Genomic DNA, 22,674 nt, shown 5'->3' on the forward strand with positions numbered 1-22,674 from the left:
GAGATTCTCTATCCCCCCAGCTCTCCACTTATAGGTTACAGTGGAAGGGGTTCAGTGTAGAGGGGGCCTGTAAGGATAGAGTGAAAGGGGTCTGAGCCTGTCCCTCTGCCACCGGGGAAGGGGGGAGGGAGTTGGGATGGCAGGACCATTACACCTCGCGAGATCCCCCTCGGCCACCGCTGCAGTTCCTACCACCGCCGCCGCCTCTGGCCCTTTGTGGTACTGGGGGGGGGGGGGGGGGGGGGGGAGCGGAGAAGAGCAAAGACATAGGAGGAGAGGGGACAAAAATCTCACCCGTTTTAATGGGCTTAACGGCTTGGACTAAATATTTTACAATTCCATTTCAATGTTTCCGATTGCATTGTTAAATTGAATTTTCATAGATTTCGATTTATTTTCATTTTGATTTAATTATTTCGTGTGACATTGCGTTGGAATTGAGCTGTGTCGTTTACCATACCGTTCATTTAGTGAGTATAGTTTATGTTTTTTCTTTTTTCATTCTTTTTCATTTCTAGAATTATGCGGTTTACATCTAGACACGGATTGCTTCTCACATGGACAATTATATGTTGCGTGTTCTAGAGTCGGCAAACCAGACAATCTCTATATCTGCACAAACAATGGAACAACAAAAAATATTGTATACCCACAATCACTGTGAAATTAACCATATTCGAAACGTGCGCTTTCTCTTTTCTTTCTTTTCCATTTAACAAGACTGAGCCACAGCAACGCGTGGCCGGGTACAGCTAATTTTTAAATAAATAAATAAAATGTCTATCTAGATAATTGGAGATGGAAATCAGCCAACTGAGCACAAAAGCCATCATCTGATAAAAACATATCATTAAGTTTCCAGAAGTGGTTTCCTAAGTCGGCTCCCCCATTCAAAAAATCCAGCCATATAGGAGCATAGTTAGTCCAAGTGATAGAACTGATCTCCACTCTCGTAATCTTACCAACCATGGTTGTATCTACTAGGAAAAGATCTATCCTCGATTACGAGTTGTGGGGGTTTGAATAAAATGAATAGTTCCTAGTTTTAGGGACCGCTGCCTCCAGATGTCAATCAAGTCCCATCGTTTCATAAAGAATTTCAGGCATTTGCGATGTGAACTAACGCTTAAGCCTCCACCTCCTGAGTTTTCTAACTGGGGGGAAAGAGTCAAATTGAAATCCCCCACAATTAAAAGATATCCCTTCCCTTCCTTTTCAATTAGCAGAGATAAGCTGTCAAAAAAGAGACCCTACTCTACATTGGGAGCATAAACATTCATAGAGTATACATTTCTCCCCCCAACACAAATTTCACCAATAAAAATCTTCCTTTTGGGTCAACCACTGAGCGGGTAATGGAACAATCAAAGGACTTCAGGAATAGAATCCCCACCCATGACTACTTTGCCTCCTTGGATGCTGGTGCAAAAAAACAGGAAGAGAACCTGAACCATGCCATAACATGTTCATAGCATTGTTTCAGGTGTGTTTCCTGCACAAGAACCATAGAAGCCCCAGAATCTAAAATCTCAGATCTTAGGAACTGTCTCTTGCGATGAGAATTCAGCCCCTTTACATTCATGGATGGAATCCCAATATGAGCCATCATGCACTGAGTATATCATAGGTTATGTATTGTCTGGGAAGAAGGCACCCACTGATTAGCATTATATAATCACCCCCCCCCCCCCAAAACAAAAGCCTGCCGCTCTCGTCTGAACACCCAATACTTAACATTTTGTAGGACCTCCTTATCCAAGGTAGTTATAATTAAAACGAGCAAATGTAATATCAAGATAAACAACAGCATTAATAATAATAAGAGCAATAACGAAAATAACCATAATAATCCCCCCTCCCCCCCAGATCCATTTGCTACTGCCACATAGCAGAAATGCCAGCACAGGTGGAGCTGGTAAGCTACACATGGTGCTATACCTTTCAGTTTTTTTAAATTATTTTCTCATTTTATCAAGGTTTCCCTTTTCAAAGTTTAGTGCTAGAGCCATGGATTTACTTACTGGCCCCCTTCCAATCATCAATTCAAATTTGATCATATTATGATCACTGTTGCCAAGCAGCCCCACTATCATTACCTCTCTCATCAAATCCTGTGTTCCATTGAGAATTAAATCTAAAATTTCACCCTCTCTCATTGGTTCCTGAACCAATTGCTCCATAAAACTGTCATTTATTGCATCCAGGAACTTTATCTCTCTAGCATGTCCTGATGTTTCACTTACCTAGTTAATATTGGGGTAATTGAAATCTTCCATTATTACAGCACTATCAATTTGGTTAGCTTCCCTAATTTCTCTTAGCATTTCACTGTCTGTCTCATCATTTTGGCCAGGTGGACACAGTAGAATACTCCTTTCACTATATTCTTCCCCAACACAAAAGGGATTTCTACCCATAAAGATTCGATTGTGCCTTTAGTCTCTTGTAGGATCTTTATCCTGTTGGACTGTCTACCATCCTGGACATAAAGTGCCATCCCACCACCAAGTTGCTCCTCTCTATCATTGCAATACAATTTGTACCCTGGTATAGCACTGTCCCATTGGTTATCCTCTTACTACCATGTCTCTGAGATGCCAATTAAGTCTGTCATCATTCACTGCTGTACACTCTAACTCTCCTACCTTACTTCTTAGACTTCTGGCATTAGCATACAAACATTTCAAAGTGTGTTTTTTGTTTGTATTAACATTCTGCTTTTCAGTTGACAGGGATAAACTGGTATCTTTCAGCTCAGGTAAGTCTTTAATTATAGGCACTTGGACTACTTTTCTTATTATTGAAACCTCTCTGTTTGGATGCCCTAATTCTAATGCTTCATTAGTATCCTTCAAAGATACCTCCCTCCAAACCATGTGCTGCTGAGCAACTGTCAGCTTTCCCCTTTGATTTCATTTAAAAGCTGCTCTATCTCCTTTTTAAAGGTTAGCGCCAGCAGCCTGGTTCCACCCTGGTTAAGATGGAGCCCATTCCTTTGGAAAAGACTCCCCCCTTCCCCAAAAGGTTCCCCATTTCCTTACAAAACTGAATCCCTCTTCCTTGCACCATCATCTCATCCATGTATTGAGACTCTGGAGCTCTGCTGCCTCTGAGGACCTGCGTGTGGAACAGGGAGCAGTTCAGAGAATGCTACCCTGGAGGTTCTGGATTTCAGCTTTCTATCTAAGAGCCTAAATTTGGCTTCCAGAATTTCCCTCTCACATTTTCCTATCTCATTGTGGCCTACATGTACCACAACAGCTGGCTCCTCCCCAGCACTGTTTAAAATCCGACTTAGGTAATGCATGAGGTCTGCCACCTTCGCACCAGGTAGGCATGTTACCAGGCAATCCTTATGCCCACCAGCCATCCAGCTGTCTACATTCCTAATAATCAAATCACCAACTATGACAACTGACCTAACCCTTCCCTCCTGGGTAGTAGCCCTGGGAGACACATCCTCAGTGTGAGAGAATAATGCACCACCTGGAGAGCCGGTCCTTGCTACAGGATCATTTCCTTCTGCACCAGGTTAATGCTCTCCAATCAGGGGACCTTTCTCCTCCAAGGCAGTACTGGGACTTCCAGGCTGGAGTTGGGACTTGGCTACTATGTCCCTGAAGTTCTCATCTATATACCTCTCTGTCTACCTCAGCTCCTGCAGGTCTGACACTCTAGCCTCCAGAGATCGGACTTGTTCTCTGAGAGACAGGAACTATTTGCACCGGGTGCATACATACAACTTCTCTCCAGTGGGTAAAAAATCATACATGTGACACTGGATGCAAAAAACTGAGAGGCCCCTTTCTTGCTGCTGGACTGCTGCCTTCATCTTAAATTTGTTCAGTTCCTTTAAATATATTAGTGTATTAACTATTGGTAGTTATCTACAAGGGAATGATTAAACTCTTGATAAGGTGTGGGGAATTTTTTAATTTAAGTTAAAAGGCTTAATCAACCTGCTTATAGATTAAAGGATGAGCTAGGAGTGGATGGGAGAGGGATGGGATGGAGGGAAAGACAAACACACAAACTCCTGTTTTTTTATGCCCTCTAACTAGCTAATTAATATAAACACACAAAACTCCTGGTTATTTTGCCTGCCTTCTGACTAGCTATTTAATACAGACATACAAACACATTAAAGAATATACCCCAATAGTATACTTCTCCCCAAAACTTTTAAGTTCTAAAATTTCCCCAAGCAGTACTTATTGATTCTTTTCAGCCACCAGCAAGATGATCCTCTCCTCTCAGTGCTCAAACTGGATTCTTCAAGATCATCTTAAGCAGGATATCTCTTGAGGGGCTTAAGCTGAGTTTGTCTTTTTTTATTCTTTTTGACTGAGCTTTTTTGGGGTTCCAATTCAATCAGACTTTGAAAGTGGAACAATTTCCAGTGAGCACTTTTCTCTGGCATTATCACTGTTTTCTGTTAGCATGTGTGAAAATCAAGGCACATAATCTCAAAGGGATGAGAGGGATAACAAATTCCCAAATCTTCCCAGTAAGATAAGGAAATATGCATGGATTTATCACTTTCTTGTAGACAAATACAAGGTTCTTATCTTTTTATACAATTATTCAGTTCATAATATGTGTCTTTCTGCTGTTAGGTTCTCATTTTCTCTTTTCTTAGCGGTGAATTCCTTCTACCTTATCTTCTGGTTTCCTTTAGTCTTCCTTCTGTGTTCACATGTGCTCAGTTTCTCCATCTTGGTTTCTCTGTGCTTAGATCTCTTAGGCAAGCCTTTTAGCAATTGTAACCATTAGGCCTTTCTTTCTCTCTGCTTATAAATTGCTTCTTATGCTATTTCTTATTCTTATACCATGGTGACTGTATTACTACAAATAAAGAGCAGACATTTTAAAGCTTAGAACATTCTCAGAGGTCCATATTCAAAGGCATTTTAGCTGGATAACTTGTCAGTTATTCGGCTAAATGCTTATTTTTGAATATCTAGGGCACTTATTTCACTAAATTTTAGTCAGATAAAGAAAGAACTGTTCTGAGACAGGACTAAGTTATCTTGCTAACTTCGGCGATTTTCAGCTGTATTCAGCTAAGTTAGCTAGATAACTTTAGACCTTCCTCAGAGCAGTCTTAAAATTATCTAGCCATGTGTAGCTGGTTCACTTTAGACTTAAGAACATAAGAACATAAGAAAATGCCATACTGGGTCAGACCAAGGGTCCATCAAGCCCAGCATCCTGTTTCCAACAGTGGCCAATCCAGGCCATAAGAAACTGGCAATTACCCAAAAACTAAGTCTATTCCATGTTACCATTGCTAATGGCAGTGGCTATTCTCTAAGTGAACTTAATAGCAGGTAATGTACTTCTCCTCCAAGAACTTATCCAATCCCTTTTTAAACACAGCTATACTAACTGCACTAACCACATCCTCTGGCAACAAATTCCAGAGTTTAATTGTGCATTGAGTAAAAAAGAACTTTCTCCGATTAGTTTTAAATGTGCCCCATGCTAATTTCATGGAGTGCCCCCTAGCCTTTCTATAACTGGCTATGTTTGGAAGAATATAGCTGGTTAAGTGGCACAGTGGGAAAAAAAAGTAATGTGTGGACCTGTGGCTTAATTCCATTACTCCCACTCAATATATAAAAAATGGACCTTACCAGGCTGAGCATCCCACTCCCAAACTCTTCTAGGTAGATTTTAAAAATTAAAGTGGCAGTGTTGTTGAGCGTCCTCCCTCACCCGCTCCATTTCTGGTTCAGCAAAAATTGAGAAATCACTGTATTTTCCTCTCCTCTCCTCTCCCACACCAACCCTAACCTTCCTACCCAAACAGTACCTTCACAAACCTTTGTCCACTGCTGGGATTGCGGTATGCACCTACTGTGACAGCAACGCTAGAACTGGCTGGGAACATGATGGGAGCATACTGCCATCTCAGCAGAAGAAAGGGGTTTGCGAAGGTACTGGGTGGGTGCATAGATAGGATTGGAGTAGGGGATAAGGGAGCGAAGGAGGGAGAGGAGGGAACATTGATTTCTCATTTTTGCTGAACTGGTAAGAGGGCAGAGGTTTGAGGGGAAGTTGCTGAGTACTTTGCCACTTAAAAAAAACAAACCTCTACCTGGAAAGGTTTTGAATTGGGGGTGGGGAGGCTTGGCCCAGGAGGGCCCATTTTCTATAGATTGAGTGTGGGTATTCTTTTGAATATAGCCAGTGAAGTCTAAAGTTATCCAGCTACCTTTAGCCAGATAATTTTAAACTTAACTGGAGATATTCCAAGATAGCTGGATAGGTTTAAAGTTATTTGGCTAAATGTAGCTGGATAACTTTATTTGGGAATATTCAATGGGATGTTTAACCTGCTAATTTACTAGAATAGCTTAGCCAGATAAGTTAGCTAGTCTAGACCTTTTGAAAAATGGCCTCTCAGTGACTATATAAAGATGTCATTGTGTTCAGGGACACTTTGAATGTAGAACAATTATGTATATTTATTGAATATCTGTGTTGGATTTGTGAAGGTGATGCAACCTGCAGGGAGGAGCCCTGCAGGTCTCCACCTTGGGCAGGCAGATACAGATGAGGCAGTGTCTCAACTGAAGCTTTGCTTATTCCAGACCATGTTTCCCTCAGGTTGAGCCTTTGGGTGCTGGGGCTGGCAGGTCTTAGGTGGGGGCCTCTGCTAACGAGCTAGAGATCTTTCGAGGGTAGAGCAGATTTGGCACAGGAGAATCCAGAAGCAGGCCAGGTCAGTGGTAGGTGGTGTTCAAGGAGGTCCAGTAAGCAGGCTGTGGTGAGTGGTAGGTGGAGTTCATGGAGGTCCATTAAGTAGGCCGCGGTCAGTGGCAGGCAAAGTTCAGGGAGGTCCAATAAGCATTCTGTGGTCAGAAGCAGACAGAATTCAGGGGGGTCCAAGAGGTAAACTGAGGTCAATACTGGGTATCCATCCAAAGTGAAGGCGGGATGGATAGGCAGGGCAGGAGGGGGAGGAGCAGAACAGGCAGGCAGATGAGGAGATGTGGATCACAAAAGAGCTGAAGGACTGACCACGAGAACTGAAGATGAAGATGAAGCACTCGAACTGAAGATCACAGAAACTGGAGAACGCAGGAACAGGAACACTGAAGTAACTTACAATACTAAGGCAGTCGAGAAACCTGTTGCTGATGCGCCAGAAGGAAGTCTGCAGTGGCCTTATAGAGGCCAAAGAGGGTGATGTCATCAGATGGTGCCTGCTGGGTTTTACCGCCACTGGCCATTTAAGAATGGGGATGTCATTGCACGCATACTCTAGGAGGAGCAGGGCCTGGCAGTGTTGGCAGTGTCCTGCCACGAGGATCTTCAGCAGTGTCTTGCCATGGCATGGCGCGGCCTCTCACCACACTTGAAGGAGAGGCAGGCTGGTGGCATCCTGGAAGGAGGGAGAAGACTCAGTCCAAGAAGTAAGTGCGGCAGTTTGTGGGAGGAGGCCGCATACCGCAAAATGCAACAATCTGGACTTCACAGAAAATTTGCGCTGGTTTTTTCAATTTTCTACCTTTCAGTTATACATTTGTGAACATTCTCACTACTTTGGGGTTATATGCATGACTTCCCATAGCTTTATACTGCTGATGTTTATAAATGTAACTGCTCTTCTCTTTGAATTGTTTTTTTACCTTTATTTTCTGTTAATGTGCTTCTCAGGCAGCCTTTGGAAATAAAATTGTTTGGTGCCCCGGGAATATATAGAAATGCTATAGGTGTTCTTCAGGAGGCTGTGAGCTGCCCAGTGCTGGAAGTTGCAGCAGAGGGTGTGAAAGCTATTTCAGCTTTCCTCAGGTAAGGGAGATGCTTTAATTCTTTAATTGCTGGCTAGTTTCATAATGCTGACTTCTCATTTTTTTTAACAGTCCTGTCTTCCTATGCAGAGGTTTTTTCAGTTTTAAGAGAGAGGGATGTTTCAGGGGAACAATTCCAGCTCTTAGATTCTGAATAGGAAAAGAATCTCATACTCTGCTTTCTGAGTCCTTTTTTTTCCCATATTTTATCTTATCTTTTTATCTCTTTCTCTCCCTTGCAATCCCTATATGTGTACCTTTTTTTTGTCTTGGGGGTAACATTCATGGAGTGGTAGTTGCTGCTATGGGAAGCTTGCTGGGCAGACTGGATGGTCCATTTGGTCTTTTTCTGCAGACAATATTATGTTACTATGTCTCATGCACTTGATGTATTTGATAGGAAACAGCACCTCAGTATCCCCGTGCAGTATGTAGCACTGCAGAAGCTAATTGAGGCAGTGATGAATCGATGCAGTGATCTCTCCTTGCCATCAATGAACAGGAGGTCTATGGTAAGTCATCTTGTGATGGGGTGGGTCTTTATTCTTTGGAAAGCAAAGATTTAATAGTACTGAAATAAAAAACCTTCTTTATCCTGACCTCCTTTAAGCAAAGGGAGAATCCTTCAGAGGCAGGACCAGGCTAAAAAAAACAACACAAAATTCTCTCAGAAACACAGACTCTCCCAGATTAGGACTGTTCAGCCTGAAGAAGAGACATCTGATGGGGGATATGATAGAAGTCTATAAAATCATGAAAGGACTTGAACGAGTGAATGTGAATCAGTTATTTACTCTTTTCAGATAATACAAGGACAAGGGAGCACTCCATGAAGTTAGCAAGTAGAACAATTAAAACAAATTGAAGAACATCTTTTGCAGTTAACACACAATTACATCTGGAATTTATTGCCAGAGGATGTGGTTAAAGAAGTTAGAGTAGCTGGGTTTAAAAAAGGTTTAGATGAGGGGGGTCACATGATGCTCTGCTAGTGAAAGGGCACAGGTGATTGAGGCTCTTCCAATCCTTTTCATTATCCTGCATAAATATTTTACATCGGCTGTGTTCAAGTTGGAAAAATAAGTGGGAAATGCAGAAGAATTCTTTGCTGGATCTTTGGGCCAAGAAAACGGCGAAAACGTAGCAATTAAGCAAAAAAACAGAGGTGATATGGGCAGCTCCAGAGGAGGAAGTAGCCTCTGATGATGAATAGCCTATACTTTCAACACTACTAAAACCTTGCAAAAAATGTTCACATCTTTCTTGGAGCACCTTACCTGCAGTATACATGCTAAATTGGGGTTGGTAGTGGAGAAAGTTGCCTCGCTTGTGTCCTCGATGCAGGATAACTCAGCACGGATTGAGGAAACAGAAGGCCACATGGCAGACTTGGAAATGTCCCTGACTGAGGCCTGAAAAAAAATTGATTTGCTCGAATGAAAGCTAGCTGCGGCAAAAGATAAACTGGATGACATCAAGAATCGTTGCAAAAACTGCAAAATTGTAGGTTTCCCAGAGTACGAAGAGGGGCAGAATGCAGTGACCTTTTTTCAAAATGGTTACCAAAGGCATTGGACCTGGAAATGAAAAGGGCAGCATTAAACTGGAAAGAGCGCACCAGGCATTAGCTCCACTGCCAAAGGAGGGAGATAGACCACATGCAGTGATCGTTAAGTTTCATAATTATGGAGACCGCGAGAGAGTTCTGAGCAAGGCAGGGAAATGTGAGAAGTATTTTCAAGCAGCGGTGAGTCTCCTTTTTCCCGGACTTCTCACAGGCGATGCAAAAAAAAGAAGGTGAGCTTTCTTGAGATAAAAAAAAAAACTCAGCGATAAAAGGAGATGACATACGCTCTAATTTGTCTGGTCCGGTTGAAAATTATGATGGGAAACAAAACACACTTTTTCGATTCGGCAGAGGCAGCAAAAAGATTCCTGAGCAATAGAGCAGCAACCGCATGAGACAGCCCCTTGCCAAGCCAAGTAAGTCTGACTGATGTGGCACTAACAGGTGATATTTCAAACTGTACTGAAACCTCCTTGAATAAGTGAGCACATGGTTTTAAATCTGGAGAGGTCTGCGACTCTACCATCACATGACTCCTGCAGGATGGCAAGTGACAAGAATAGACTTTTTTTTAATATGTATATTATTTCCTTTTATATGAGTGTTGGAATTTTTAGTTTTTTTTATTTTAGCAGCCTGGATCTGTTTTCTCTTTAATACATATCTGTGATTTCCTGTCATATAGTGGCTAATGAGCAGGAAACCTGAAGGACTAGTGGGTGTGAGTGTGACACAACTTAAAGCATAAGTCGATCAGTGGTGTGGCTGTAAGTGGTTCCGTGTGGGAATGAACCAGGGCACTTCTCTCCAGGCAAGAATGAGATCAACATTATTTATTTATTTATTTATTTATTTATTTATTTATTTAATATACAGACATTCAATCGAGATATCACATCGGTTTACATTCAGGTACTGTAGGTATTTCTCTATCCCCAGAGGGCTTACAATCTAAGTTTTTGTACCTGAGGCCATGGTGAGAGCTCAAAAAAAGTCTTATCTACTTTCCCACTGGCACATATTGGAGCACCGTGAGATACCTAAGCAGGTAAACACCACAAAATTCAGTACTGATCATGCTATTTCTACACTTTTCCCCAAATTACTATTCACCACATCAATATGTATGCCACAGATTTGAACACTTCTTTTTGATTCTTTTTTTATTGTTTGCTTTTTTTATATAGTTTATTTTCTTTTAAACTTTTTATTTAATTGTTGCACCCGTTGGTTGCAGACGGCTGAGACCTTTGATGGTCACTTCTTTTCTCCCGGTGTCTGCCTCGTTGGGACAAATAGCGGCCTCCGCTAGTCAACACCAACCTCCGCGGCATCTCCTGAGCAGCGTGGGCGTGACCGACCACCATCGTGAATCGGGCATTACCTAATCGCGTGCGCGCAAGGGCCTCCTAAGTACACATGGCGGGAACCTCGGGGACGTCCCCTCCTGATGACATCAGATGCCTTCAATACTTAACCAACCGGCCCTTGGCTAAGATGACCGAGGTGAGAGCTGTAGAGATGGTATCCTGGTCGTGGCCACAGGGCAGGTAAGCCAGGCATTCCCACAGGCGATGGAGAGACCTCAGGGTGCAGCTCCAGTAGTGGCCCATGGAGCGGGGTACGCCGAGGAGTCTTCGCTGGCAGAGAACTGAGGTAGTAGCCCGAGGAAGCAGCAGCGAGATGAGGCAGGAACAGCTGCGCAGAGTGAAGAGAAGGCTTGGCTGTTGAGATGCGGTAGTGGCCCGAGGAATGGGGTACACCGCAAGTGACTCCAGCAAGCGTAGAAGTAGAAAGCGAGGAGGAATCCAGGAAGCTCCGAGGTGGTGGATAGCAGGAGATGCGGACAGGAAGGCCCTCCAAGGAGCGGATAGCCTGATGTACTGGTGAGCCCCCGAGAAGCGGGTACTCAGCGTCTAGACCCACGGAGAAACAGGAATTCCATTCTTCTTGGACTTCCTGTTTCTCCGTGGGTCTAGATGCTGAGTACCCGCTTCTCGGGGGCTCACCAGTACATCAGGCTATCCGCTCCTTGGAGGGCCTTCCTGTCCGCATCTCCTGCTATCCACCACCTCGGAGCTTCCTGGATTCCTCCTCGCTTTCTACTTCTACGCTTGCTGGAGTCACTTGCGGTGTACCCCATTCCTCAGGCCACTACCGCATCTCAACAGCCAAGCCTTCTCTTCACTCTGCGCAGCTGTTCCTGCCTCATCTCGCTGCTGCTTCCTCGGGCTACTACCTCAGTTCTCTGCCAGCGAAGACTCCTCGGCGTACCCCGCTCCACGGGCCACTACCGGAGCTGCACCCTGAGGTCTCTCCATCGCCTGTGGGAATGCCTGGCTTACCTGCCCTGTGGCCACGACCAGGATACCATCTCTACAGCATCATTGGGGTATTCCTTCACTGCACAGAACTGTGTCTCTCTATTTCCCGCTCTGCGGGCTTGCCTTCTCTCCTTAATAAAGTCTCTTCACTAGGTTGTGCTGTAGGATCAGACCGAGCCTGCCTATGGTGAGGTCCACAGGGCTCCTCCCTGTGGGCGGAGTCAGCTCTCACCTCGGCCAGTGGTTCACAGCAACTCCAGTTCATAACATTAACAAATTTTTAATACAAATAAAGCGCATAAATATCCACATGTATCAGTACACTGCATCAAGAAGTCATTGGCCAACATATTACGTAATGTCAGTCAAAATGTCCTCCATGGGGCAAAACATTGATCAACCAAGTTTATAAAATTCATGGTAAGGACCCTGTTGTGGAAACGCGGGTAGCGGTTCCATCTTTGGTGTTTTCGTGTGCCCCTGGGCCCCGATACAGCCGCAGAGGAGCTCCAGCAAGCACCGAGGCAGGTGAGAGGTGCCCCAGCATGGGTTGAAGATGGAGAGCGATGACCTCAACCACAGCCACACCTGTACGCAGCAGAAAGAGACCCAAACAACGCAATGTTGGTCTCATGAGTGGTCCTCCAACTACTCCAAGCCCTTTCGGACATGCCGCATGGAGCAGCTACTGCGACAGGGCGGACAGTGGTCAGAAGGTGAGGACATCAAAGACGAAGACTTGAAGTGAGACAAGACTCAGGATATGTGAAGTGGAACATCACTCTGGATACGAGTTAAGACGAGACTTTGACACATGAAGAATGCAATCTGGATACGTGGAGTGGAAAGGAACTCTGGTCACATATATGAAAAAACTCTGGAACGCCATGAGTTGCTTGAAGAAGACTTGGTCGGTACCGGATGTCACGCACCCTACACAACCTAGCCGGACTGGTCTTGGACCACGCAGGCGGCGCGCCCTACACAGCCGGGGTAGGCTGGTTGTGGACCACGCTAGTGGTTCCCCACACAAATTGGCAGAGCTGAGTCGGTTCTGCACATTACGCGCCCATATACTCAGCCAATGAAGACAGGTTACGGACCATGCTGGTGGTTCCCCACACAGAGAAGATAGGAGATGAAGAGAAGACTCCGATGAAGCCTATTCCAAATGCACCCTGCAAGCTGATAAAGGCCAGGAAGGGCCACGCCGGAATGGATTGGATAAATATTTATTTATTTATTTATTTAACAGTTTTATATACCGACCTTCATAGTAAATAACCATATCGGATCGGTTTACAATTAACAAGAATAAAAAACTGGGGTAACTATTCAAGTAAACGAAAGATAAACAGTAAGTAGGAATGAGTCAAAGTTACAATCAACAGGGAAGAGAACTTGGAAGCTTGCAACAAGCTGGAAAGAAGATAAGGCAGGAAATAAATATGAAGTGATGCCATAGGGCGTACGGGTTAAAGCTTAATGGTGCTTTAACCTGGGAGAGTCAGAGTCCATTCGTGAGTAATCATCATAACGGGTAAGCGTGAAGGACAACTAGTGATTGTCTGGTGGGTCGGTGAAGGCTTGGTGAAAGAGCCAGGTTTTAAGTCTTTTTCTAAAAGTTAACAGGCAAGGCTCCACTCTGAGACTTGAAGGGATGCTATTCCAGATAGATGGGCCAGCTATCGAAAAAGCTCTGTCTTTGGTCATTGAGAGGCGTGAAGCTTTAGTAGGGGGAAATTTCAGGGTGCCTTTGAGAGTATCTCTAGTTGGTCTGTTAGAGGAGTGAAGTTTGAATGGGATTTCCAGGTCGAGTTGAAGATGATGATGGATAGTTTTATGAATTACGGTGATTGATTTGTATAGAATTCTGAAATTAACTGGTAACCAGTGTAGGTTCCTGAGGATGGGAGAGATGTGTTCACTGCGGCTGGTACTGGTCAGCAATCTCGCAGCCACATTTTGTAACATCTGCAGTGGTTTGGTAGTGGATTTGGGAAGGCCTAGGAAAAGGGCACTGCAGTAGTCTATTTTGGCGAACAGTAGCGCTTGGAGGATTGTCCTGAAGTCGTAGAAGAATAAGAGTGGTTTAAGTCGTTTTAGAATCTGTAATCTGACGAAACAGTCTTTGGAGGTTGTGTTGACCATTTTCTTAAGGTTTAGACGATTGTCTAGTATTACCCCAAGGTCTCTAACCTGCTTGCAAGTAATGTGAGAGATGTGTGGAGATGGTGGGGAGATATTGATTTCGTTTGAGGATATGTGGAGCAGCTCTGTCTTGGAGGCATTAAGAACCAGGTTTAAACTGTTGAGTAGATTAGTGATGGATAGAAGGCAGTTGTTCCAATGGGTGAGCGCTTTTGAGATTGATTCTGTTATCGGTATTAGAATCTGCACGTCGTCTGCGTACAAATAGTGAATTAGGTTGAGGTCTGTTAACAATTGGCAGAGGGGGAGGAGGTAAATATTAAAGAGGGTAGGAGATAAGGAGGAACCCTGAGGTACGCCAAGAGTTGATTTAGTTAGGGGTGACTCTTTATTGTTGATTTTGACTTTGAAAGTCCTATTGCTGAGGAAGGACTTGAACCAGTTGTGGGCAGATCCGGAGATGCCGATGTCTGTTAGGCGATCCAGCAGGATGGTATGGTTGACGGTGTCAAATGCCGCCGAGATGTCTAACAGGACCAACAGAAAGGAGTGTCCTTTGTCCAACCCCATGATAATATGGTCAGTAAGTGAAATGAGAAGGGTTTCCGTGTTGCGTGATTTACGGAACCCATATTGCGATGGGAATAGGATCTTGTGGTCTTCAAGATATTGAGAAAGCTGGGTGTTTACCAGTTTCTCCGTTAGTTTGGCAACAAATGGGAGGTTAGAGATGGGTCTGAAATTAGCTGGTACATTAGGATCTAAGTTGTGTTTCTTGAGGAGGGGCTTGAGTGAGGCGGTTTTTAGACTGTCTGGGTAGCTTCCTTGCGTTAGAAGGCTGTTTATGATGCCGGTCAGAGGTCCTGAGATCACATTTGGGATGAGAAGCAGGAGTCTCGATGGGATGTTATCAGCCGGATGGCTTGATGGTTTCTGCCTTTTTAAAAGGGATTCAATCTCTTTAGTGGAGATTGACTCGAAACTGTCAAATTTGGGTCTAGTAAGAGACTGGAGATTCTCACCTGGCTTGGGAGGTGTAGTATTTGAAGGCAGGAGGGCGAGTGTATTTAAGATCTTCTGTTGGAAGAATGTAGCGAGCTCATTAGCCTTGGAAAGAGCTTGTTCGTCTGGAATAGGTGGGGGGGTAGATTTGGTGATTTGTGTCACGTAGGCGAATAGGGCCTGGGCATCATATTGGAAATGGTGTATTTTGTTTGCATAGTATTCCTTTTTTTTCTGTAGAATGGCGGTCCTGTAGTGATGTAAGAATCCCTTGTATGTAGAAAGGGTAGAAGTGTTAGGGGTTTTTCGCCATCTGTTTTCCTTATGGCGTAAGGTCTGTTTCATTTGTTTAAGTTCAGCGCTGAACCAGGGTTGATTTCCCTTTTTTGTTGGGTTGATTGATTTGGAGACTAAAGGGCACCATTTGTTTGCGACCACTTCTGTAATCTTTTGCCAGGAGGATAGGGCTGAGTCGGGGTTAGCTAGGTCTAAGTTAGAAAGTTCTTTGGAGAGCTGATCGCTGAGAGTATCCGATGGACATGCTTTCCTAAATTGAATGGTGGAAAGGAGTGGGGCGGTGTGTGTCTGTTTGTGTGTGGAGAAGGAAGATTCTATCAGGAAATGATCTGACCAAGGGATCGGGGTACAAGAAGGTTCTATAGTGCATGTGAAATTGGAGTTGATGAATATTTGATCCAAAGTGTGTCCAGCTTTATGTGTGGGGCTGTTGATGGTCTGAGTAAATCCCATAGCGCTGAGGGTGGTGAGGAGGGCTTCGCAGTTTGCAGAAAGAGGTGTTGCGTTTGTATGGAGGTTGAAATCCCCCATGATCATTGTTGGAAGGTCTGAGTTAATATGTTTCACGATGGATTCTATGAGGGGTGACGGGTCCGTTTCTAGAACTCCCGGGGGAGCGTAGACTAAGAGTATTTGTAGATGTTTTGACTTGACTAGACCCATTTCCAATTTGGACTTTGTCTTGATTGAGAGTGCGGTCAGTCTGAGTTCTTTCTTGGAGGCTAGGAGGAGTCCACCTCCTCTTTTTTTGTGTCTATGGAAGGTGAAAATGTCATACGTCTGGATGGGTAGTTGGTTGGTTAAGGCTATGTCCGAGTTTTTTAACCAGGTTTCTGTGATGGCACAGATGTCTGGGTTGGAATCCAAAAGGTAATCATTGAGGATATGTGTCTTCTTAGTTAAGGATTGCGCATTGAAGAGGGTGACTGATAGAAGCATGAGGCCTAGAAGTTGGTTCAATGGAGATGTCATGATAGGGATAATTCTTTTTTGTATGACGTTAGTGGAATTAGTTGAAGGTATTCTCCTTTGGTTGTGGATGATTGGGATGTTGTAAATGTGCATGATGCGTGGAATTCTGGAGGAGGTTTAGTCTGCGAAGAATGGTTGAAAGAATGTGTCTGTCTGATTGAAGAGAGGTTGGGAAGATTGTTGAGAGTGTTTGTAAGTTTGTTGGTTCGGCTGGAGGAGTGCTCTGTCCTCCGTAGTTGTGAATGGAGTTGTCTGACCGGTTGCTGGCGGTGTATCTGTCCTTTGAGGTAAATAGCGTGACTGTTTAGAAAGGCTTTACTTAGGTTATACATGCGAGGTGCTGTAATGTCATTTAAGTTATCATGTGGATACAATACATGTGCAGAAAACAGGTGGATGCAGGCGGATAAAATACAATATATGCAGGTGGATACAATACAATAGATGCAGGTGGATGCAATACATGTGCAGAGTGTAGGTATAATACAGAATGCAGGTGGAGTGCAAGTATAATACAGAATATCATACAGAATATAATATAATATAAAACAGAGTATAATACAGAATGCAGGTGAAGAATTTTCAGTATGCAGGTGGATACATTACAAGTATGAGAATCCGTGCGAGATACAGGGCTAAGCACTGATGGTACAGTACAATAGATGCAAGCTAGCAGGTGGGCCTTGCGGGCATTTGAGTGCCGGCTCGGGGGGGAGGGGTAGGCCCTTACCCTGTGGTGGTGCGCCGGTTGTTGTTGGATCCGACCGGGTCCAAGGGACTAGGTGGATAAGATCTGAGTTGCGAAGATAATAGTTATAGTCTGTATGAGGAGTAAAGTGATCCTCATTGGTCCTGGACAGTTCAGCTCCAGGACCAATGGGCTCGCGCCGATTGGGCTCGCGCGGTCAGCGCTGCCCAATCGGGGCAAGAGCCCGCTCACCCCAGCAGTGAGCCAGCAGCAGCAGATTTAAGGCAGAGGAAAAACAGTGAAAGAGGGCTCCAAAACCAATAAATTAAAGAAAGCTGAAAAAAAGAGAGACAAAAGCTGCAACCACGTGGTGAGTTGAAACGCTCCCACCCCCACCCCAGCCGGCCTATCCCCGCTCGGATTTGGCCCTTTAAAAGTAACGGAGCGTCCTGGGGCGTCATGCACCGGGCGTCACGCACCCGAAGGAGCGCGACCTAAGGAGCCTGCTCCTTAGTGCGCTCCTTTGTGAGCCTCTTTGGGTGTCTCTTCTATGGACCCTAACGTACGGGAGACCACTTAACTTGTGCTCTCCTCAAGAACCCCATTGCCACCTAACTCCCACCAAAAAAGGCTGGCCACGGTCCTCCGCTGAACTGTCCAGCCTTTTTTGGTGGGAGTTAGGTGGCAATGGGGTTCTTGAGGAGAGCACAAGTTAAGTGGTCTCCCGTACGTTAGGGTCCATAGAAGAGACACCCAAAGAGGCTCACAAAGGAGCGCGACCTAAGGAGCCTGCTCCTTAGTGCGCTCCTTTGTGAGCCTCTTTGGGTGTCTCTTCTATGGACCCTAACGTACGGGAGACCACTTAACTTGTGCTCTCCTCAAGAACCCCATTGCCACCTAACTCCCACCAAAAAAGGCTGGACAGTTCAGCGGAGGACCGTGGCCAGCCTTTTTTGGTGGGAGTTAGGTGGCAATGGGGTTCTTGAGGAGAGCACAAGTTAAGTGGTCTCCCGTACGTTAGGGTCCATAGAAGAGACACCCAAGAGGCTCACAAAGGAGCGCACTAAGGAGCAGGGTCCTTAGGTCGCGCTCCTTCGGGTGCGTGACGCCCGGTGCATGACGCCCCAGGACGCTCCGTTACTTTTAAAGGGCCAAATCCGAGCGGGGATAGGCCGGCTGGGGTGGGGGTGGGAGCGTTTCAACTCACCACGTGGTTGCAGCTTTTGTCTCTCTTTTTTTTCAGCTTTCTTTAATTTATTGGTTTTGGAGCCCTCTTTCACTGTTTTTCCTCTGCCTTAAATCTGCTGCTGCTGGCTCACTGCTGGGGTGAGCGGGCTCTTGCCCCGATTGGGCAGCGCCGACCGCGCGAGCCCCTGCAGAGCTGAGGGGAGACGGATCGCAGGGAAGAATTCATTCGTGAAGTAGAGGCAGGGTGCAGACTCCGAGGATCCAGACAAAGTTGAAGATTTGAGGGGATGCCTCTACGATGCAGGTTAAAATAAGAAGCTGGAACCTTATGGAGACTTGCGCTGCCAGGACGAAGATCAACCGGATAAGGAAGACATCTGGACAAGACATCTGGAGACCTTGAGAAGATAAGCCAAAGACGTAGCGTGAGGACATCACAAAGACACAGGATCCCACATATAACCAAGTGCCTTGAGAAGCAGATGACAAGAAGTCCTAAGGAGGACTGGCTCCTTGCAAAGGCAAGGCAGGAATGAAAGCTGGAGCTTTTTATCCTGAAGAGAAGGCGGCTCCCACGATGACATCACTGGTAGACCTCCTCCCTCGCTGTTCCTTTAAAATTGGAAAGAAGATCCGGCCTCGTCCCCTAGAAGGAAGCAGGAAGCAGTGCAGGACCCTGGACACCGCTCTGCTGCACGCTGAAGACTGCTGAGCTGAAGAGGTAGGCCTCAGGACAGGTCCCGATGTCAGGGGCAGCTCCCTGCCGCTTAAGAAGGACTGCTGGCGGCTCCAGCCATCAGGAGGGCCCAAGGTAAGGTTCGTGGCCTCCGGGCCACATGGAAATGTAGAAGCATGGCTCCTGCCGCTTAGAGCAGTTGCAGCGCGGCACCAGCCGTGCTATAAGAGCGTCGGCAGCCTCCGTGCCGTGAGGGGCTATCCGGGCGCGGCTCCTGCCGTGTGTGCAGTCTCAGCACGGCACCAGCCATGCTGAAAAACGTCAGCAGCCTCCAGGCTGGTGGAGAAGCTGCCTGGGAGGACAGAATCGTACCAGACCTCCTAACTTCTGATATTTAAAATGTTTGTTTTTAACAGTAAAACATATATGTTCAATATCCTTAACCTGAGCATGCCAATGTCTTAAATCAGGCTAGATTTCCAATAGCTGGCAAAATTTTTTAGGTACCGATGAGCCCACCCATCTTCCAAGTAAACCAAATGTGGGGAGAGATACTAATAGGGAAGCCCAAGGTATCCGCAATTTCCTGTATTACTTGGTGCCAAAGTGTTGCACACTTTGACATTGCCACCGCATGTGCATATATGACCTCACCTCCCCACATCCTCGCCAAAACAATACTGTTCCCTTAAAAAGGGGTATTCAGTACATTCTGGTCAACAGTCGGATCATGAGTTCCACATACTTAAGGCAAAAGGAGCTAGGGTGTGCCATTAGCCAAATCTGTTTCCATACCTTAGACTCATAAGCAGTACCCACGTCTGTATTCCATTGCTCTATCAATTTATGGGGTGTTTCCTCACCATATTTACCCCAGTATAGAGCCATTATCCCCTTGGTATAGGCTTCCAGATCACCCAAGTAAGTTTTTAATTTGGACACAGACCGCAATGGGGAGGTGATATCCAGGTGGGCAGCTAATATCTCCCGTAACCTTTGATAATAAGTTCTGGAGAAATCAGGCAAATCGTATTCATTACATAAGTCTTTGAAAGATTGAAAGTATCCTTCCCCGGTTCCTAAACAAACATTATGTTTGCATAATCTACCTAGCATTTCTTTTGCAAACTTAGACAAACCTTACTTTCGCACCAACATGACATAGTTTAGAAATAGGCCATTCATGCCTCCCCACCTACATTTCTGTAGTTAGTATTTAGTATCGATTTCTCCCCCTCTTCATTTTCAATTCCCAGTTGTATTCCCTTGTTTTATTGTAACTTTTACTTCCTCTGGTTATAGTTTAGTGTTTATTGTTATTGTTAAGATCTTTGTTCTCTGTAAACCAAGTTGATTTGATTTGTATCAAGAAAGTCGGTATAAAAAAGCTCTAAATAAATAAAAATAAATTTTCATCCCAGAGTTGCAGGATTGTATGCAACCCCATATTTCTCCACCACTTAAACTGTACTGAGAAAGTATACCCTGAGATACATCTGTTACCGTAAATTGGAGTGAGAGGCAATAACTCTTCACCCGTGGTCCCAAGAAAGTGCAAAACCTGAGACCATACCTTTAGAGAATGAGAAATAATGGGATTTTGTCTACTAGCTCGACGTCTAACAGGTGAATCCGGAGGGAGAAAGGGCAACAGAGCTAAAGAAATACCCTCTAATTGCGCTTGCTCCAATGCTACCCATGGGGTATCCCGATGACCAGCCTAGGCCTTGAAACATAACAACTGGGCTGCCCAGTAGTAGATGTTTAAATTAGGCAGGGCCATACCTCCCTGCTGCTTGGGCATACATAATTGAGTAAATCCGATACATGCTTGCTTATTTTGCCAGATAAATTTTGACATACAACCATGTATCTCATCAAACACCCTTAATGGAATCGAATAAGGAATATGCTGAAACAAATATAGGAGTCTAGGAAGGACATTCATCTTGAGCAAATTAATTCTACCAGCCCAAGATACAGGAAGGTTCACCCAGTCCACCAAGTTCTTCTTAAACAAATTAATAAGACCCGCATAGTTGTAAGCATAGAGTTTGAGACAGTCTTTAGGAATAAAGACTCCCAGATATTTGAATTCCTCTGTCGCCCTCTGAAAAACACGCAGACAATCCAGAAGATTAATTTTCTCACCCTAAGAGAACACCTCGGATTTGTCCCAATTAACTTTGTAGCCTGTCAAGTTCTCATAGTGTCGTATAAGTGTTAACAACTCAGGAGCAGAGGTCTTTAACGAGGTTAAATAAATTAGGACGTCGTCAGCATAAAGAGAAATTTTGTGTTCTGAATGCCCTATCTTGACCCCCTGGATCGCTGGATTGGAGCAGATAGCAACAGCCAAAGGCCCAATAACTAAGTTGAAGAGCAAGGGTGATAACGGGCATCCCTGACTTGTTCCACGCATGATGAAAAAGAAGGAAGATAAGAAGCTATTAATTAGTAGCCGCGCTCTAGGGTTAGCATATATAGCATAAATCCACTCAAGAAACTGGTTAGGTAGATCTACCTGCCAGAGAACCTCAAATAGGAAAGACCAAGATATCCTGTCAAAGGCCTTTTCCGCGTCTAAAGATAAAATGACTCCTGAAATCCTTCTTCATTTAGCCAAATGGATAATATTAAACAAACGTTTAATACAAAGCCAGTTCGATTCCTATGTACTAAAGAGGGAAGTACTGTTTCTAGACGCATCTGCAGCACTTTAGCTTGGATCTTCAAGTCGGAATTAAGAAGGGATATGGGCCTATATAAGCTGCAGTCCTCGGGGTCTCGTTCGGGTTTAAGTATGAGAGAAATAGTAGCGTCTGTTAATGTTCCTAAACTGGTTATGGGGTTCCCATCAAAGTTTTAAAGAGGTACTAAAAAGGGGATCATGTCCAATAGAGATTTCTTTAAAAAGTCAATAGAGTATCCGTTGGGCCCTGGACATTTACCACCCAGTATAACCTTAATTGCTGCTTGTATCTAAAGTGCGGTAATTGGGGCCACTAGCATCTCAGCCTCAGCAGTGGAAACCCTTTGAAGCTCCAAGGCATCCAGAAACTATGATATATCTTCCAGGGGAGTCTGAATAGATTCCAAATATAATTGAAAGAAGTATTGTAAAAAAAATCTCTTTGATACCCTTAGGGTTCGAAGTATCTGCTCTTTGACTATCTTTAATTCTTAGGATAGGGGTCTTCCCAGTCTTTTTTCACATTGCTCTTGCCAAAAAGGCTCCCACCTTATTCCCATGTTGATAAAATTTTGATTTAACTATGACAAGCCTCCAACTTTTTATATGTGCTGGATAGGCAGTCACACTTATGCTGATCTTCTAATCATTTAATTTTAGTAGTTAAGTATTGAACCTTAGTCAAATGCTTTTTTTTAAAGGAAGCTAGTAAAGCTCATTAATTTACCCTGAAACCAAGCCTTAAATGTTTCCCATCTAAGCACCGGGGAGTAATCTTCAATTGGATTAAAGGTATTGAACTCTTCAATAGCATCTTTCAGCAGAGCAGGAAAGTGTGTTACGTGAGGGGTTTTTTCGTGTGTCCTTGGACCTCGGCTCGACCCCAGTTGGATCCAGGACCGAACCGAGGGTTGGCGACGTGTCCCAGCATGGCAGAGACACGGTCTTACCCTCTGCCAGGCCTGCAAGCTCCCAGAGCCAACAAGATGATGTTGGAAGGTGAACAGTCCTCCGACCATTCCAAGCCCTTTCGGACCTGCCGCTTAGGATCGGCATGGAGCAGCAGACAGGCCTGAGGATGAGGGCAGACGGAGGCCTTGACATGAAAACATGAGACTATGACTGAGGCAAAGACATCACAGACGAAGGCTGATGTGAAGACATGACACCAAGGCTGATGCGATGGCATCACAGACGAGACGAGGGACTTGACGAAGTCCAGACGAGACGAGAAGCTGGGAAGTGAGACATTGGCACTGTCTCTCAGGGCGCGCTACTCAGCCCACCTTCATGGGCGGACCCAATGGGCTGGTCGCGG

General features: G+C 44.8%; 1 protein-coding gene across 1 annotated transcript in view; it reads left to right on the forward strand.

The window, feature by feature from the left end:
* The window catches only part of MEI1 (meiotic double-stranded break formation protein 1), an 888,987-nt gene that overhangs the window by 410,731 nt on the left and 455,582 nt on the right, over nt 1–22,674 (forward strand). The window contains exons 11-12 of the mRNA XM_029587121.1: nt 7,666–7,800; nt 8,200–8,311. Coding sequence (XP_029442981.1) covers nt 7,666–7,800; nt 8,200–8,311 — 247 coding nt within the window. The remainder of the gene's footprint in view (nt 1–7,665; nt 7,801–8,199; nt 8,312–22,674) is intronic.

This window comes from Rhinatrema bivittatum, chromosome 2 (genome assembly GCF_901001135.1).
Source record: "Rhinatrema bivittatum chromosome 2, aRhiBiv1.1, whole genome shotgun sequence".
NCBI lineage: Eukaryota > Metazoa > Chordata > Amphibia > Gymnophiona > Rhinatrematidae > Rhinatrema > Rhinatrema bivittatum.